A 17698-nucleotide genomic window follows, 5' to 3' on the forward strand; every position below is an offset into this window, starting at 1 on the left:
CACTTTACCTACAGTAAAGTTTTGTGTTTTTTTATTTGTAACTTTGTGTTTCTTGTGATTTTAGTTTGTAACTTTGTGTTTCTTGTGTTTTTAGTTTGTAACTTTGTGTTTCTTGTGTTTTTTATTCGTAACTTTGTGTTTCTTGTGTTTTTAGTTTGTAACTATATGTTTTTCTTATGTTGCTGTCTGTCTTGTCCAGGTCACACTCGAAAATATAGATTTTTAATCTCAATGGGATTCACCTGGTTAAATAACGGTTTAATAAAATAAAATAATAGAAAGTGTTTGCAGGAGGAACATAACTGGTGTGTGAGGGTTCAGTGCAGTACTGTGTTCACGCACGATTCAAAGTGGAGGTCGTCACATCAACTCTGCTACAGTATCATGAAAAAGATCCTCACTGTGTGTGTGTGTGTGTGTGTGTGTGTGTGTGTGTGTGTGTGTGTGCGTGCGTGCGTGCGTGCGTACGTACGTGTTTGTGTTCCTTTACAGGCTCCATCTCTTCTTCTGCCGCCAACCAGGCGATGGACATAACCTCCCCAACCGGCGGCACGACCAGCGTCACCGCAGAGCGGCCTCCAACAGCCGAGCACCACATCTCCACCCCAGAAGAAGTGTCGTCTTCCCCACCGCCCTCGAACTCACCACGGACACCCGGCGGCACGGAGTGGACTCGGGTCAGCGGCGCTCCTCAGACCGACCGGACCTCCGGATGGACCGTTCCCATTGGATGGACGCTCTCGTCGGCATCGACGCCACCAAACGCCAACGTGACCCCCGCGAACTCAACCCGCCCTGCAGGTCAGACCACGTTAGCTGACGGTCTGATGCGTTATTATTGATTATGAATCAGAGAACAAGGAACACACACTTCTGAATGTACGCCTCACAAGATGAACGGAGTTTCATTCAGAGGAATAAGGAAAAGGCTGAAAATGACTTCATTCACTTACTCTATTGAAGGTCTTCAGTAACAGAAAACACAGTAAATGATAATTACAAAAGAACAATTAGAAGAGCAAAACAGACGTAGTTGTACCCAAGATGATGTAACAATGAATAAGTGGAGTAACAAGAAAAGAGAGATTACAACAAAGTGCTAGAACAAAACATCATTCAGTTTAAAACTAATAACAACATATGAATGTACTGTCAAACTAGTTCAGCTACAGTTTCACAAATTCTCACAAATTTCCACTATTTTTCAAGAATTTTCTTGAATTTCACAAATTTGCACAAATTTCCACAAATGTTCACAAATCTTAACGAAATTTCACAAATGTTCATTAATTTTCATTAATTTCCCAAAGAATTCCAAAAAAATCCAAAGAAATTCCACTGATTTCCACAAATTTCACAAATTTTCATTCATTTTCATTCATTTCCACTCATGCAAAGAAGAAACAAGAAGACCAGAAGTGTCTTTAAAAAGAGTACAATACAGTGAGGCCAAAAGCAAATAAAGATCCACTCAGAAAGTATAACATGTGGGTCAGAGGTCCGTCTTCCAGTCAGGGGGTTGGGGGTTCAATCCCCCGCCCTAGTCCTTGTGTCCTTGAGCAAGACACTTAACCCTGTCTTGCTCCCTGTCGCTGAGTCTACGGTGTATGAATGTGACCTGTAAAGCATCTCTGAGAACCTTAAAAAGCACGATATAAATTACATGTATTGTTATCATAACATTAGCGTCACACAGATCGTTAGCCGTAAAATGATTTAAAGAGTTTTGGGGCTTCATAAATGCCCCAACGGGTATCAGGTGATGACAATAAAAGATGCTTCTGAAGAATATGAAATATTAGTTGACTCTTTACTGACATGAAGTCTCTCCGGCGTGTGAACTCAGTCCAGTCTCGGGTTCTCCCCTCAGAAGTTCCTCATGACTGGCACCACGACGGCCTGGCGGCGCGCCCCGGCACCGTGGCCATCATCTGCATCTTCGTGGTCGCGGCCGTCCTCATGCTCGTGGTCACCGCCGTGAAATGTCTCCGCTCACCGGGGAGCAGCTTCGAGAGGCTGGAGGAGGTGCCCATGGTGAGTGAGACGAGCCGGAGGGCTTACCGGAAACAGCCGTTTACTCATGTGAAGGTCATCTCCTGTTTCTCAGAATGGGAACGTCAGACATCTGGAAGAGACTGAAAGAGAATATTCACTCGTCTTGTTGCCGGATGTGTGGTTGGGTGCAGAAGCTGCAACGAACGAATACAGGTCATATATATATGTATAAATATATATACATGTAGATATATAGATATATATATATATTTTCTTAACATCGTTCATCCGCTTCTCCAAGCGGATGAACGATGTTAAGAAAATCCTAAAAGAGTTTTTGAGAAAATCAAAGGAAATACATACACACACATATATATTTCTACATATATACGTATATATACGTATATATGTATATATATTTACATACACATATATACATAAATACACATATATATATATACATACATATACACATACAAATATATATATATATATATACACATACATATGTATGTGTATATATACATATACATATATATACATATACGTATATATATGTATATATACATATATATACACATACATATACACATACATACATATACTGTATACATATATATGTGTAAATATACATATAAGTATACGTATATATACACATACATATACATATATATAAACATACATATACACATGCATACATATACAGTAAATATATACACATACATTCATATATATATATATACATACACACATACAGACATTTAAACATGTTGCACAATTCATGCAAAAGGCGGAAGCTGACCAAGACATTGTTTGACACTTCGCTGTCCCGCCGCCAGGGGGCAGCACTCGCATGCCTTAAAACATGAACGTGAGGCCGGCGGCGGCAGCGCCACGTGTTGCTGCACAGGGACTTGGCCTGTGAACTCCATCTGAGCTCGGCGCTGCTCAACCGGAAGTGAGCATGTCGTGACTCAGCACTTTCTGTAGACATGAAACAAAGAGTAGCCAGGAGTGTGTCAGCAGGTAGTCAGACTCCCTGAGCATCCTGGAGGAGCATCGGGGGGAGGTGTGACTGAGGTGTCTGTTTCCATGGTGTGAAACACTTACAGATAAAAGCTACTGTCGCTATCTCGACATCTTTATGTGCACTTGTAAAGAGATTTACAAGTGCACGTGAACGTACACAGAAACATGTGCAGGAACACGTGTGTGTCCAACACAGAAACATGTGATGATGATGATGACGAGGAGCAGGTCATCTGCAGGTTTAATATGTGACAACAATACACTGTGTAGTTAAAGGTGATTGTAAATGTTATTGAGTACAAATCTTTGTGTGGAGCTTTTGAACTAAATCATGTGGATTTCCTCTGTTAATATATATATATATATATTTATATAAATATTTATATATATATATAGATTTATATACATACATATATATATATATAGATATATATATTCATAATTTACATCTCAGCTTAACGTTGTAGTAACGAGTTACACGTCTTGTGTTCCGTCCAATCACAGGGCAGAACCTTTACGTGTTGCTGTGTTGGCCTTATCAATCCCTTAAAATGAAATGAAGTGAAAGAGTTTCCTGTTTTCCTGAATAGAGATGATAGAGATCATGGATATGATAACACGAGCCCAGGTGGTACAGAACATTAATATCTGAGCTCCTGCTTAACTCTCCGCTGTCTCTTTTCATCTCTCTAGAACAAAGTGAACGAGGAGTCTCCGTTCACCAGGTACTCCAAATGACTTCAGAACTTCCCCCGAGGGTCCAGGACGGGTCTGTTCCGGAGATTCTAGAAAGAAAACACAAAGAAACCAACAACAAAAATGTATGATTTTACTCTTCGGCTCTTATGACTACACACAGCACTTTTGTCACTGCCAGTGGAGTATGTCTGCCTCATCCTTGACCTTTGACCTTCTTGCTTTTAGTTCTGGTGAGTGACGCTTCTGAAAAGACAATCAGCCTCACAGAGACGGACCTAAATTGAATGTTTCTCCGAATTGGAGACGGAAATCATCGTCAGCACTTTTAATTCATAATTGCACTTTTAATTCACAACAAATGACGTCATGCGATTACAGTCGCGGACTTTAAGGAGTCCTGATGATTTAGGGATCCGTATCGTAAACACTGCACCACAAGAACAAGTATTTACAGTGTTGAATGTTTATTTAAAATTAATATTATCAATAACTGTGTCCGATACAGATGTATTATTGTACACTGCAACTATTTATACAAAGAAACACACAGTGAGTGTCGTTGTTCTGTACGAGTGCACGTCAAATATAATTTGTATTATGTTATTATATATAATCGTGTTTGCCGCAGACTTTGACACAGATTGTAATTAAAGGCTTACAAACAGTTTTAGTGGAGGAGAAATAAACTCATTGGTTGAGTTAAAAAAACACAATTTAATATAATTATTATTAGGAAACATGAAGACTCACCAGGGTAACTTTTAAAGATCAGCTTGAAATATTGTACTTTAAATTTAAAAACGTGTATCTTTATTGGCTCGCTTGTTAAACTGTAATCCTGGTTAATCACATTATTAATTATATATTAATAATAAAGAAACGTCTCTGCGTAAACACAACAGATTGTTTATTTTAATTCACATTAATTAAACACACTTTCACATGAATCGCATGTTTTGATTTTAATCCTGTGAACATGCATCTCTCTGTACGTCTGACCATTAAGAGAATTCAACTTTAACAACTTTCCTACTATTTCTTCAAAATGCATATTCTGCATATTTATTCTGGGGGTTTGCAGTATTCATGCTTTTTAAAATCAGGATCATCATCATCATCATCATCATCATCATCATCATCATCACCGCCGCGCTGCTACTTGTGATCATCTCACACAGTCGTCAGGCAGAAACACTTTGTGACGATGTCAGTTAAATAAAATAAATATTCAAAAAAACACGTTGAGATTGTTTTGCTTTTTGATATATTAAAATATATTTACATATATTTATATATGTATATATATGTGTATATATATATATATGTATATCTGTTGTCATCGCAGAACCACGCAGCACCTTCAACATCGAGCCACGTTTCTAGATGAAACTCCACAGATATAGCAGGAAGTGAAACTGCTGAGACACAACAACAACAACAACAACAACAACAAGTCTGACTGTTACTGGCCAACTTTTAATCTGATTTATGCACATTAATAAAGGAGATTTTCCTTCAGTCCATTTAATTAAGTTACACAATCAGAGATTAGATGATGGCTTCATTTTAAATGAGCACTAACAGAAACATCTTTTTTCATATTGTTCTATCTTTTTAATTACCCACGTTCCTGTGTAATGTGCATATACTCGGCTTGTAAAATGAAAAGAATGGTTAAAGCTAAATCTCCTGGAAAGATATGTAAACTTTGTATTTGTTTGAACTTCTGTTGTTATTTTTATTCCGCCAATCTTCCATCCTGTAAAAAAATAATTTGAAGATGAAAAAACGTTCCTCTCCACAAATTTAAAATCTACAATACTTTAACATTCTGCAGCTGACCCTCGTGGTTCCTCTGGGACCGTTGTTTACGTCCGGCTTGCTCCACTTCCGGTCACGTGACGCGGGGCGTCGTCGTGGGCCCGGTCCCGGCCGGGTGCACGCCGCGCTGCGCGCCGCAGAGTTTGAAGTCTAACTTGAACTAATCCGCAGCAATAAAAGTGTGAAGAGGAGATGAGAGGAGCAGCACAACCTGAGCGACGGCTTCTCCCCGCAGGCGGAACAGGTGAGTGAAGTTCTGCTGTACCACATACTTCAAAACGGTCACGTGACATTTCTATTGTCATTTCTATTAATATATATATATACTTGTTTCCAAGGAAAACGTATGTACAGTGTAGTTGACTGACAGTTTGGATTCAACTGTGTTTTTATAGTTCTTTACAATCTTATTTTTATGTGCAAAAACATAAACTATATATTTGTGCATGTGTCTATTAACACCTCTACAGAGTTATAAGATATGTGGAGCACATTCAGAGGCTATAAAGTCACAGTTGTATCATAATGTATCATATTCCATCATTATGTATCATTATGTATCATAATGTATCATAATGTATTATATTGTATCATAATGTATCATTATGTACCATATTGTATCATAATGTATCATGATACATAATGTATCATAATGTATCATATTCCATCATTATGTATCATTAATAATGATACATAATGATTCATTATGGATCATAATGTATCATAATCTATCATAATGTATCATATTCCATCATTATGTATCATTATGTATCATAATGTATCATATTGTATCATTATGTATCATAATGTATCATAATTCATAATGTATCATTATGATACATAATGTATCATTATGTATCATAATGTATCATATTGTATCATAATCTATCATAATGTATCATATTCCATCATTATGTATCATAATGTATCATATTTCATCATTATGTATCATTCTGTACCATATTGTATCATAATCTATAATAATCTGTCATTATGTACCATATTGTATCATAATGTATCATAGTGTATTATAATGTATCATAATGATATATTATAATGTATCACTGATACATAATGATGCATTATGTATCATAGTGATACATTATAATACACTATGATACATAATGTATCATAGTGTATGTCAGCAGCACCGTGTCTGTGGTTGTAATAATTCGTCTTCATGAGCCGACCAACATGGAATGTATTTCCCCAAAATATGTATGCATCCCTCCTCCTTTCCTTTATCTCTTTCCTTCCTCCATATCGGCTTCCTTCATTCTGCCTCACACACACACACACACTCGCATATTTACAGAACAGGAAGGTAAGAATGTACGTCAGTAAAATCATATTTCAGCCTTCAGACTCTTCTTCTTCTTCTTCTTCTTCTCTGGTTCTTCTTCATCCTGATTGGTTGGGACGGTTTCGTTTGGGATCCTCGAGTGTCAGACTGAAAATTATGAATCGACCGAATAAACCTGACTAGATTAGATTAGAAGGATTTATTAATCCAGACTGAGTTCTTCACCTTCATTCACACACAGAAGAATCCTGCCTCCTCCTCTTCCTCCTCCTCCTTCTTCTTCTTCCTCCTCCTCTTCCTCCTTCTTCCTCTTCTTCTTCCTCCTCTTCCTCTTCTTCTTCCTCCTCCTTCTCTTCGTCTTCCTCCTCCTCCTCCTCTTATCTTTTCCATCTCAGCCGTTTCATCTTTGCCGAGCCTCGATCTGTTTTGTCTGTTTCGTGATTCGCTGCAGAGGAAAGGAGCGTTTATCTTTTCATTCGCTCAGAAATCACAGAGAAGCAAAAGGAATAAAACCTGTGAATGTTTTGAGACTGGAATACAGAGTTAGTCTGAAATGTTTGGTGGAATGATTATTCTTAAATGTTGAGTCACTGAGCTGTGAAGCAACATGAGGCCTGAGCTCCTCCTGTGTGACGAGGGCGTGAAGCACACATGTATCTGGCTACAGGTCAGACGTCTCTCTAAAGGCACACACACACACACACACAGACACTTTTTTAAATATTTATATATATATTAATATGAAGAAAATATATATATATATATATAATATATATATATATATAAATAAATATATATTTTGTAATATATATATATTTAAATATATATATATATATATATATTTTGAAAAAATAATATATATATTACAATATATATATAATATTATATATATACTTGTTTTTAAAATATATATGAATATATTTATATATAATATATATATATATTACAATATGTATATATTAATATATATATTACAATATATATATATATATATATATAAATAAAGTACAGACCACATACAGGTGGTATTATCTGAAAGATAAGAATCTAAAGATTAGTTTTAAGCCGTGTGCGTCAAGTTCTCGTTATATTTCAGCAAATTTTTTTTCATGAATCGTGACCGTGTCAAATTGTTAGAACATTATGATGAGGTCCCTCCTCAGGCTCTCATGAGTACGGTACGTCTCAGAAGGCTCAATGCTGCTGTTCATACCGTTTCCCACCGTTTGGTTTGGGGCTAAATTGAACAATTAAATAATACATTACAACACCAAGGGGAGGGGGGGGGGGGGTAAATCATTTGACATTTGGTGATTGGATGATGCTCAGAAACCCTGAATGTCAATATGGAGCCATGAATCCCGAATGCCTGAGCATGAGCGTGACGTGATGCAATCGTCTTCTCTCCGAGACTCGATGTTCTCTGAGGACCGAGTTAATGTGAAGAACGGGAGGTGAACGTTCCCGTGGTTTGGCGGTGAGGCTCCTGAACGTGGCCCCGGACTCTTTGAGGTCCTTATCGGCTTGAATCTGATGTGCGTCACAAGGACCGAGACGGCGTCACGAGACGCCTCGGACGCTAACTTTACGACGGATGATTGTAGGAGGCGAGGACGCCGGCGTGGAGACGGTTAATCATTACACGCCGGGGGGAGTCGATCATTGTAGTGAAGATGAGTTTTGACTTTTACAGTCACAGTAATACGACTCATCAGAATCACAACCGTTTATTGACATTTATGTTTACTTAATACAATAAATAAATAAAATAAATAAAATAAATAAAATAAATAAAATAAATAAAATAAATAAAATAAAATAAATAAATCACATACTGTAAATCACATAAATTGAATTTAAAAAAAACATTGAATGAATTAAAAACCACAAAAAAAATGAATAGAAATAAATAGAATCAACAGCTTAAAATTGAACAAGTTTCATGTTTATTGTGTATTTTGCCCCCCCCCCCCCCCCCCCCCGGCAATGTGCGGTGCTAGCTGGGTGTGGTGCTGATGGAGGACATCGCTCTGTGGATGAAGCTGTTCCTCAGATCTGAGTAAACAGCTGACAGCATGGAGCATGTTTCCCCTTCCAGCTGGATTCAGTTCGTTTTATTGTGAGCTGGTGACCTTCAGGATGCTCTGACCTTCAGGATGCTCGCGCCTTTAAGGACGCACTAATTGGGAGACTCTAGTTCCTGAGCGCTCCAATTAAACCCCTAATCAGACCTTATAAGTTGTCTTTCTGCAGAGAAATCAAAGAGGACATGAACGATGAAGACATGAACGATGAAGACATGAACGATGAAGACATGAACGATGAGGACATGAACGATGAGGACATGAACGATGAAGACATGCATGAACGATGAGGACATGAACGATGAGGACATGAACGATGAAGACATGCATGAACGATGAGGACATGAACGATGAAGACATGAACGATGAGGACATGAACGATGAAGACATGAACGATGAAGACATGAACGATGAGGACATTAATGAAGGCTCTTTGAAGGAACACTCCAAAGGAACTCCTTAAATGTCAGAGAGGAAGCCGGCGCTCATTACTGGGAGGAGAGGAAGGTCACAGAGAAACGGACCATGATGCATCAGAAATGAGAGACGTTTCTCGAAACTGAGGGAAGCATCAACGAGGTCTGGCAGACTGGAGTGGAGCCTAAAGGATCCGGAGGGGTTCCTGGGGGCCAGACATAAAGTGTTTTAATTATGATGTGAATGTATATATGTATATATATATATATACATTCACATCCTAATTAAAAACATATTTATTTTTATACTGTATATATATATTATTTATAAATATATATATATATAAATCAGAATATATATATATATTCACATCATAATTTAAAAAAATATTTATTTATTTATAAATATATATATTAGGGCTGTGAAACTATTACAATTTTTAATCGGGTTAATCACAGGTTTTTGTGGATTAATCATGATTAATCACATATTACCGATATTCTCGGTATATTTTGTGAGAACATAGAGATTTATGACAAAAGACGGATATATACATTTATACATTCTTCTATACAATGGTGCTGCAACTCAGCAGTTATTTAGCAGTTTTCTTCCATATGGAACATTAATACATCTTCATCCTAAACAGAATGTTTAACCCTCCTGTGACCTTTCGGGTCAATTTGACCCCATTCAATGTTTAATGTCGGTGTTCTTTGTCAATTTGACCCCAGGCTGTTTTTCACTGTGTCAAACATATAAGAAATATCAACTTTTTTATTTATTTAAAGGGCTATTTAGGTTGTCAACAAACAAACATAAAGTACCTCACACTTAAACTTGGGAAGCAATATTAATTCTAATAATTTTCTGGAGGTTTTAATTGCTGGGGTCAAATTGACCCCGAGGGTAAAATATGTTAGTAAATGTAAAGATAACAGGAGGGTTAAACAGAACATTGTTCTCTTGTTTGTCAACCATTAACTCCAATCTCTTTACTGTCATGCGATCTACCGACACTACGCCGCGATCGACTGGCAGGTCGCGATCGACGTGTTGAGACCCTGATCTACAGGAAGTAAAAGTCGTAACAAGGTTTCCGGAGGTGAACCTGCGGAAGGATCATTACCGATGAACAGACCGTCTGCATGAGAGCGGACAGAGTTCAGATTGAAGTGGTGGATTGGAAGCTCATTTTGCAAGTGACTTTTTTTTCGTCCCGACGACCAACAACAGACGGATTGGAAGCTCATTCTGCGCATGCGTTAAATGCGTTAAAAACAACAACTAGTTAAACCTGTAATTTAATTAACTGAGTTAACGCGTTATTTTTCACAGCACTAATATATATATATTATTTATAAATATATATATTATATTATATATATAAATAAATATATATAAATCAGAATATATATATATACATATATATATATATTCTGATTTATTGTCCCTTATGTGAAGCACTTCAGTGCGTCCTCTTTCTTTAATTTGGCGTTGAACGCCGAGACAACGTCTTCTGTTATCGAGTTATTGTTATGATTTCTGTTTATTGTTTTGCATCTTGTTGCTAAGCATTCTGGAAACAAATCAACAAAGAAATAAAAGTGCTTCATCAGATTATTAGCCTCTGTGATGCCTGTGGCATGAGATCCATCATGTTCATAGATCCATCACTATGATCATAGATCCATCACTATGATCATAGATCTATCACTATGATCATAGATATATCACTATGATCATAGATCCATCACTATGATCATAGATCCACCCCTGCAGCTCATCCAGAATGCAGCAGCTCGACTGGTCTTCAGCCTCCCGAAATTCACCCACACCACTCCGCTCCTCCGCTCTCTTCACTGGTTACCGGTGGCTGCTCGCATCCGCTTCAAAACACTGGTCCTGGCGTACCGTGCTCTAGACGGATCGGGCCCCGTCTACATCCGGGATATGGTCACACCGCACACCCGGCACGTGCTCTGCTCGGCAACAGCCAATCGACTTGTGACTACTGCACCTCGAGCTAATCACTCGAAATCCAGACTGTTTGCTGTCCTGGCTCCTCAGTGGTGGAACGAGCTCCCCACTGACATCAGGACAGCAGAAAGTCTCTACATCTTCCGTCGGAGACTGAAAACACACCTTTTCCGACTATATCTGGATTAAAACACAGATTAGCACTTCAGTGGCACTTAGATAGCACTTACTTATGGTACTTTTGTAGTTCGACTATGTTGAGGAAATGTTACTTCCTGTATTCTTGTTGTTCTTAGTTTGTACTCTACGTTGAAATGCACTTATTGTAAGTCGCTTTGGATAAAAGCGTCTGCTAAATGACATGTAATGTAATGTAACTATGATCATAGATCCATCACTATGATCATCGATATATCACTATGATCATAGATATATCACTATGATCATAGATCCATCACTATGATCATAGATATATCACTATGATCATAGATCCATCACTATGATCATAGATCCATCACTATGATCATAGATATATCACTATGATCATAGATCATCACTATGATCATAGATCTATCACTATGATCATAGATCCATCACTATGATCATAGATCCATCACTATGATCATCGATATATCACTATGATCATAGATCCATCACTATGATCATAGCTATATCACTATGATCATAGATCCATCACTATGATCATCGATATATCACTATGATCATAGATCCATCACTATGATCATAGATATATCACTATGATCATAGATCCATCACTATGATCATAGATCTATCACTATGATCATAGATATATCACTATGATCATAGATCATCACTATGATCATAGCTATATCACTATGATCATAGATCCATCACTATGATCATAGATCCATCACTTTGATCATAGATATATCACTATGATCATAGATCCATCACTATGATCATAGATCTATCACTATGATCATAGATCTATCACTATGATCATGGATATATCACTATGATCATGGATATATCACTATGATCATAGATCCATCACTATGATCATAGATATATCACTATGATCATAGATCCATCACTCTGATCATATATTATCGTCATTATTCTCGTTGTTTGTGTTGTTTCAGCTGCTGTCTGAGGCTACAAACAACAAGCATCCATGTCTGGGCTTGAGGTGAGTAAGGACACACACACACACACACACACACACAGTCACACACTGATAACAACTGTAACATCTGAACATCTGTGCGTCACGTCTCTCTGATTAAAGATGACCGCTTTGGACTTTGATTACCTCACATAAAAGTTTTATCTCTACCTCAGGGCCTTCTTTGACGTTAACAAAGACACACACACACACACACACACACACACACACACACACACACACACACACACACACACACACACACACACACTCACAGGGAGTGTCTGATCATGACCGAGTCAGAGCCTTGGCAGTTGTTTTCTAAAAGTTAATAAGAGCAAATAAAACCGCTTCACCCGTCTCCAAGACGACGGTTTCCTTTATTAACGACTTCATTAAATCTGTGACTTCTCCATTTGGAGCTCTGAAGTGCAAAAAAAACGAAAATGTGCACGAACACATCCACGAAATATCTAAATCTTGATCATGCAATCACGCGGTAAAGATCCCCCCCCCCCCCCCACAGAGGCCCCCCATCAGAGTGCCTGAGTGGCTCTATTTATGGAGCGACACTAATCATACCCTCTGCATCCCCGGGTGACATTACACATACAGGTGTATGTTTGGGGACCAGACCGCTTCTGGATATAATTTTTTCCAATTTAAGAATTAATTAATAGAGATGTCTTGTCTGCAGAAGGCTCTCTGATGACGTCATCACGCTGTTGACAACCTGGGGTGTGCGGTGTCTTTTATCTATATATATATATATATATTAATATATATATACCTGTTTTTTATATATATATATTAATATATATATATTATATATATATTAATATATATATATAAATAAATATATATATATATATATACCTGTGTTTCATGCGTGGGAATATAAATATATGCTTCCAGGTGATTGTGGGACACCTGTGGCGTTAAACTGAGTCACGTGTCGGAGCGGAACATAATAATCCTCCAGCGTGATGTATTTCCTCTTCTATATTCATAAAGACTGTAACACCTGCAGCGAAGGAGCTCCGAGCCCCAGAGCAACATGCAGATGATAAATAATAAGCCTCAGAACCCAGATGACCAGCAGATATATAATCTGTACATATAGACAACCCTGACCTTTGACCTCACATCGGATCAGGAACAACTCCCAAACAACCCTTCACGGGGAAAAAAAGGGAAGAAACCTTTAGGAGAGAACAGAGGAGGATCCCTCTCCAGGATGGACAGAACAATAGACGTCATGTGACCAGGTGAACAATAGATGTCATGTGACCAGATGAACAATAGATATCATGTGACCAGATGAACAATAGATATCATGTGACCAGATGAACAATAGATGTCATGTGACCAGATGAACAGTAGATGTCATGTGACCAGATGAACAATAGATGTCATGTGACCAGATGAACAATAGATGTCATGTGACCAGATGAACAATAGATGTCATGTGACTAGATGAACAATAGATATCATGTGACCAGATGAACAATAGATGTCATGTGACCAGGTGAACACTAGATGTCATGTGACCAGATGATCAATAGATGTCATGTGACTAGATGAACAATAGATGTCATGTGACCAGGTGAACACTAGATGTCATGTGACCAGATGAACAATAGATGTCATGTGACCAGGTGAACACTAGATGTCATGTGACCAGATGAACAATAGACGTCATGTGACCAGATGAACAATAGATGTCATGTGACCAGATGAACAATAGATGTCATGTGACTAGATGAACAATAGATGTCATGTGACCAGATGAACAATAGATGTCATGTGACCAGATGAACAATAGATGTCATGTGACCAGATGAACAATAGATGTCATGAGACCAGATGAACAATAGATGTCATGTGACCAGATGAACAATAGATGTCATGTGACCAGGTGAACAATAGATGTCATGTGACCAGATGAACAATAGATGTCATTGTGGCAGCGGGGGGTGTTAAGGCTCGGCTGCAGAGTGGGTGGAGCGGGGGTGTGGTTCAGGGAACGGTGTCTGATTGTCATCAGCTGGTCTGATGACAATCAGACCAGCTGATGACAATCTGTGTCTGTGTATCTGCGAGGCTGTGTCTTCAAAAGGAGCTGGATGGACTGAAGACGGGAGAGGGACATGCAGAGCAGAGACACAGTCTGCTGTCGGAATAAAGACGATTACCGAATATCCCTCTGGCTGCGGTGGCTTATTGGTGCTTTAGGGGGGGAACCTACTAGTGACAGCGACACACTTGTCACACTGGTCGCTGTCACTAGTAGGTTCCCCCCCTAAAGCACCAATAAGCCACCGCAGCCAGAGGGATATTCGGTAATGTTATTCGACCAGACTGTGCTCTGCAGATGTCCTCAGTCCATCCAGCTCCTTTGAAGACACAGCTCGCAGACACAGATTGATCAGACAGATTGTCATCAGACCAGCTGATGACAATCAGACACCGACACTGAACCACACCCCGATGTCACCTGCAGCCGAGCCTTAACACCCCCCGCTGCCACAGTCATGTGACCAGGTGAACAATAGATGTCATGTGACCAGATGAACAATAGATGTCATGTGACCAGATGAACAATAGATGTCATGTGACCAGATGAACAATAGATGTCATGTGACCAGGTGAACAATAGATGTCATGTGACCAGATGAACAATAGATGTCATGTGACCAGATGAACAATAGATGTCATGTGACCAGATGAACAATATATGTCATGTGACCAGATGAACAATAGATGTCATGGGACCAGATGAACAATAGATGTCATGTGACAAGATGAACAATAGATGTCATGTGACCAGGTGAACAATAGATGTCATGTGACCAGATGAACAATAGATGTCATGTGACCAGGTGAACAATATATGTCATGTGACTAGATGAACAATAGATGTCATGTGACCAGATGAACAATAGATGTCATGTGACCAGATGAACAATAGATGTCATGTGACTAGATGAACAATAGATGTCATGTGACCAGATGAACAATAGATGTCATGTGACCAGATGAACAATAGATGTCATGTGACTAGATGAACAATAGATGTCATGTGACCAGATGAACAATAGATGTCATGTGACCAGATGAACAATAGATGTCATGTGACCAGATGAACAATAGATGTCATGTGACCAGGTGAACAATAGATTTCATGTGACCAGATGAACAATAGATGTCATGTGACCAGATGAACAATAGATGTCATGTGACCAGGTGAACAATAGATATCATGTGACCAGATCAACAGTAGATGTCATGTGACCAGATGAACAATAGATGTCATGTGACCAGATGAACAATATATGTCATGTGACCAGATGAACAGTAGATGTCATGTGACCAGATGATCAATAGATGTCATGTGACCAGATGAACAATAGATGTCATGTGACCAGATGATCATTAGATGTCATGTGACCAGATGATCAATAGATGTCATGTGACCAGATGAACAATAGATGTCATGTGACCAGATGAACAATAGATGTCATGTGACCAGGTGAACAATAGATGTCATGTGACCAGATGAACAATAGATGTCATGTGACCAGATGAACAATAGATGTCATGTGACCAGGTGAACAATAGATGTCATGTGACCAGATGAACAATAGATGTCATGTGACCAGATGATCAATAGATATCATGTGACCAGATGATCAATAGATGTCATGTGACCAGATGATCATTAGATGTCATGTGACCAGATGAACAATAGATATCATGTGACCAGATGAACAATAGATGTCATGTGACCAGATGAACAATAGATGTCATGTGACCAGGTGAACACTAGATGTCATGTGACCAGATGATCAATAGATGTCATGTGACCAGGTGAACAATAGATGTCATGTGACCAGATGAACAATAGATGTCATGTGACTAGATGAACAATAGATGTCATGTGACCAGGTGAACACTAGATGTCATGTGACCAGATGAACAATAGATGTCATGTGACCAGGTGAACAATAGATGTCATGTGACCAGATGAACAATAGACGTCATGTGACCAGATGAACAATAGATGTCATGTGACCAGATGAACAATAGATGTCATGTGACCAGATGAACAATAGATGTCATGTAACTAGATGAACAATAGATGTCATGTGACCAGATGAACAATAGATGTCATGTGACCAGATGAACAATAGATGTCATGTGACCAGATGATCATTAGATGTCATGTGACCAGATGAACAATATATGTCATGTGACCAGATGAACAATAGATGTCATGTGACCAGATGAACAATAGATGTCATGTGACCAGATGAACAATAGATGTCATGTGACCAGATGAACAATAGGTGTAATGTGACCAGGTGAACAATAGATGTCATGTGACCAGATGAACAATAGATGTCATGTGACCAGATGAACAATAGATGTCATGTGACCAGATGATCATTAGATGTCATGTGACCAGATGAACAATATATGTCATGTGACCAGATGAACAATAGATGTCATGTGACCAGATGAACAATAGATGTCATGTGACCAGATGAACAATAGATGTCATGTGACCAGATGAACAATAGATGTCATGTGACCAGATGAACAATAGGTGTAATGTGACCAGATGAACAATAGATGTCATGTGACCAGGTGAACAATAGATGTCATGTGACCAGATGAACAATAGATGTCATGTGACCAGATGAACAATAGATGTCATGTGACCAGGTGAACAATAGATGTCATGTGACCAGATGAACAATAGTTGTCATGTGACCAGATGAACACTGTTGTTTACTGTAACGTTACAGTAAACAACAACAACAACAACAACAACGTAATAACCAGAGAAGAAGAAAACAAACTCCTGGCTTGGAGTCAGATGTGGAAGGTGTTTATTTGACCCACGAGGCCGAAGCCACACACACACACACACACACACACGCACACACATTACAGATCAGTGGCACACGGACACACACACTCGCACGTGCACACACACACGCACGCACACACACACACGGACACACACATGCACACACACACATTACAGGTCAGTGACCCACACATGCACACACGGACGCACACACATTCCAGCTAAGTGATACACACACGCACACACACACACACACACAAGGCCGATGCCACTAGTACTCGTGGTATTGAGACATTTATTCCGGCGTTTAGTTCGATTGAACGTTTCTGTTCACGTTGTTTTTCTCT

General features: G+C 38.7%; 1 protein-coding gene across 1 annotated transcript in view; it reads left to right on the top strand.

Annotated features, from left to right (window-relative positions):
• Window positions 1–5691: 5691 nt before the first annotated feature.
• pde4cb (phosphodiesterase 4C, cAMP-specific b) overlaps window positions 5692–17698 on the top strand; it is an 81680-nt gene continuing 69673 nt past the window's right edge. The window contains exons 1-2 of the mRNA XM_056414109.1: window positions 5692–5788; window positions 12453–12499. Of these exons, the coding sequence (XP_056270084.1) occupies window positions 12485–12499 (15 nt within the window). The 5' untranslated portion in view covers window positions 5692–5788; window positions 12453–12484. The remainder of the gene's footprint in view (window positions 5789–12452; window positions 12500–17698) is intronic.

Source organism: Pseudoliparis swirei, chromosome 5 (genome assembly GCF_029220125.1).
Source record: "Pseudoliparis swirei isolate HS2019 ecotype Mariana Trench chromosome 5, NWPU_hadal_v1, whole genome shotgun sequence".
NCBI lineage: Eukaryota > Metazoa > Chordata > Actinopteri > Perciformes > Liparidae > Pseudoliparis > Pseudoliparis swirei.